Source organism: Lonchura striata, chromosome 2 (genome assembly GCF_050655825.1).
Source record: "Lonchura striata isolate lonStrDom1 chromosome 2, ASM5065582v1, whole genome shotgun sequence".
Lineage (NCBI taxonomy): Eukaryota > Metazoa > Chordata > Aves > Passeriformes > Estrildidae > Lonchura > Lonchura striata.
In genome coordinates this window covers 27891158-27894785 of record NC_140704.1, presented here as the reverse complement: position 1 = coordinate 27894785, position 3628 = coordinate 27891158, and the positions used below count along the sequence as shown (strand labels likewise).

Sequence of the window (3628 nt, the reverse complement as noted above, 5' to 3'; positions counted from 1 at the left end):
TTCAGATACACAAGGCTAAAGACATTAAATCAAGTACCTGAGAGTACATGTGATATATGCCCAACATTGCCTGTTAAGTGTTGCACGTAACACGAAATAGGCTGTTATATGCAAGATGTTTCAAATCATGCAAGAGCCATAACTTTGGAAAAGACTCATGGCAGCAGATATTTCTTCCATGAATATAAAGACATACCATTGATCCAAAGTTTTCAATGAGATACCTCCAATTTCTAACACTGTGACATTTATAAGCCTCACCACATTTTAAGACTTTGGTTATTCAACAGAAATACTGATTTGAGTAAGAGCAGAACTATGTGCACAGAGGTTGATTAGAATGTACCACTGCAGCACAACAAGTCACACACCTTCTCTCTGCAGGCTTGTTTTCAATTGTTTATTGAGGTTTAAGAAGTCATCCACATTTCTATAAATATAGACATTACTTGAATAAGTGACTTACAATGTCACCAGTGCAGGTACATATATAACCAACATACAAAAGCTCCACTGGAAGCTACTTCAGTTTATTCAAAAAGGACCAAGATGTCATAAAAAAAAACAAACAGCTGTCACTTTCAGTTATCAAAGACACTAAAGTGCATTTTTGGTTATCTCCTGGTCGAACAGCTGCTGGTTAAAAAGCTTGAATTTTTTTTTCAACATAGCTAAATTACATCAATTGACATTCGGTTTGTAGCTGTCATCCTTCTGATACATGGCAGCAGGTAAGAAAAATGTATTACTTTACTGGTTGAGAGGAGGAAATTGATTTCGCTAGTTTTTACCTTTTTTTTTTTTTTTAGTCTGGTGTTTTCAACAAAAGTTTAAAGATATTCTAACATTCTGATTAATTTCTACAGCACCACTAAAGTTAGTCTTAAAAATCCAGGCTCTGCTTTAGCCCTTTTAATTGCTAACCAAGTATCTAAAGAGTCACTTGAAGCTCTGTACCAGTAAGAAAAACTACCCTCCCTTTTCTGTCAAGCACTATCCTGCCCAGTTAACACTGTTTGCACACTCTGTAAACAAGAACAGCTTAAAGCATAATTAAAGCAGAACACAGGCCCATCTTGAAAATCTTCTTCCCCCTTTCCCTCCCCCCCCACCCCCGCCCCGGTAGTGTCTAATGTTTGAGTGTATAAAGCATTATTACATTCCTAACCACAAAATACTGTAAGAGTCACAACAGAAAAGCATACGTTGAAAGTGACATAGCAATACCGCTTTAATAAAATGGGGTATTTTGGGGAGATACAAGATGTGCTCCTCTAATTTTAACTCCATCTTTACCTTGTTATAAGTATGTTGTATTGCCAGGAAAGTCACCAATAGGGCAAAGAATGCTGCACTGGTTAGAACCGCAGCACCCATAGTTGTTCTTTATAGATCCTTTACTGCAATTCATTGACTTTCGATACTAGGAGAACATAGAATTCACCATTCAGAAATAAATTACTAATTTTGAGTTAACAGTTTAAACCTGATTAGCACTGTATAATGATGAACGGCTACTTCTAAAAAACAAAAACCTTATAGACCAAAAAACATGCTATATGTTGAGAAACCACTTTTTCATGCTCCATCGTGTTGTTTACAGTTTTTACTTGTCAAAGTCTTTCTTTTACCAGTTGAAGAATCCACAGCACTTAAACTTTCAAGTGTTTGAACTGAACATGATTCAATTTCAAAAAGTGCCAAATTAAAAAAACCTACACATGTAGCCAAGCTTTCATAAAAATCCTCAAACAAGGTAGAAAAACCAGCCTCAACAAAATTATGGGTTACTAGCTTCATACATGTTTTTTAAAGCTGTATAATGTTCACCTAAGCACTCCACTTACGAGCATCGGAAGTTTAAAAACACAGAACACCTTCAATGCAAATTGCTTGCAGAGGGCACCCTCAAACATATGACTACAACACTAAGCAGAAAACCCTCGTTTTATTTGGCTATTTAGACATCCATGTCACATATACCCACCCATCCATTTCCTGATAGCATTACATCATCTATTAGGGCTTCTGAAATAATACAGAGCCAAAAAAACTCAGAAGAGACTAGTTAAAAAAAAAAAAATAAAAAATTCCACAACTGCACAGCCTTCCTGCACACAGCAAGGTTGTGCAACTGATTGTTCAACGTAACTAAGCTTAACGGCATCCAAACAGGCAGGCCTGGGTTTGGAAGCTGTCTTACGTCAAATTTTGACCATGTAACTACTCTAAAATAGAAAGGTCAAAAAAAGAACTCATCTCTTCTTTTTCTGCTGCCTCAACATTTTCCTTCGCTTAATTATCATATCATGTAGTTTCTCCAGTCCCTCTTTAAGTCCGTCTCCAATGATTGCACAGGTAGGCTGCAAATGCCAGGGTGTTGAAGAACTCAGCTCGCTCATTGCTAACATTTTCTCTATTTCAGAAAGGGAGAGGGAGTTCCTCAGGTCCTGCTTGTTAGCAATGATAAGGACAGGCACTCCTTGATTCTCAGATATCCTAGTAATCTTATGTAGTTCTGTTTTGGCCTCCTCCATCCTCTCAACGTCGACAGAGTCCACCACAAACACGATGCCATCGGTGCACCTTGTGTACGACTTCCACAGCGGCCTCAGCTTCTCCTGGCCGCCGACATCCCAGAAGTGGAAAGTGACCGTCTTCGAGTTGCCCAGCGTCACTTTGATTTTCTCCGTATTAAATCCTTTAGTGGGGACAGTGTTGACGAACTCATTGAACTGCAGTCTGTAGAGCACCGTCGTCTTCCCAGCGCAGTCCAGCCCCAGGATGACGATGTGAAAGCTCTGGAAGGAAGGCAGGCTGGAGAGGATCGGCGTCTGGTCCGAGAGTCCATTCCCCATTGCCAGAAGGGAAGGTGACAGCAGGCTGCCACGAGCAGAGGCGGCTCCCGCGGCTGCGCTCGGCTCCTGCCAACGACACAGGCGGCGTTAGGGCCCGCTCCGCCAGCGCCGGCCAAGGCGCCGCCGCCCGACTGCGGGGGCGGCCGCGGGCAGCGCCGCGGAGCGCCGCACGTCCCCCGCCCCGCCCGGCGGCCGCGGCCGCTCCCGGCACTGCGGCTCGCCCGGCACCTGCGCCCCGCCGCCCCTCGCCGCGCCCAAGCCTACCGCTGCTCCCTCAGCGCGGCGAGGGGCGCGCTGCCCGCGACCCCATGTCCAGGCGCCGCCGCTGCTCCCGCTGCTGCCCCCGCAGTCGCTCCCGCTGCGGCTCCGGCTCCCGCAGTCGCCGCTGCCGCTGCCGCTCCGCCCGCGCCACTCTCCGCTGCATCTGGTGGTGGGGCGCCTCCCAGCGCGCGCCTAGCCCCGCGCGCCCCTCCCCGCGCTCTCCCATTGGCCGAGCCGCGCACGGGGGGCGGGGAGCGAGCCGCGCTCCGCCTCGCCCATTGGCCGAGTACCGCACCGGCCGCGGCCCAGCGCTCCCTGCACACGCCCTGCCTCGAGCGGCCCCCGCTCCTCCTTCGCCCCGCCGGGAGGCGGAGCCGCTGCCTCACGCGGGCCGCTCGGGGCACGGCCGCGCCCTCCGCCTACGACAGCCCCCCCGGCCCGCGGCGGGCGGCAGCGCCCCTCCGGCGGCCCAGCGCCCCGCCCCTTCTGGGGACAGCGCGCGCCCATTG

General features: G+C 48.1%; 1 protein-coding gene across 1 annotated transcript; it reads right to left on the bottom strand.

The window, feature by feature from the left end:
- Window positions 1-386: 386 nt before the first annotated feature.
- Window positions 387-3284, bottom strand: ARL4A (ARF like GTPase 4A). Its single transcript, XM_021538332.4, has 2 exons — window positions 3123-3284; window positions 387-2924 (listed from the first exon to the last, which is right to left on the bottom strand). Exon 2 carries the CDS (start codon window positions 2856-2858, stop codon window positions 2256-2258), a length of 603 nt encoding a protein of 200 aa, XP_021394007.1. The 5' UTR covers window positions 2859-2924; window positions 3123-3284; the 3' UTR covers window positions 387-2255.
- Window positions 3285-3628: the final 344 nt, after the last annotated feature.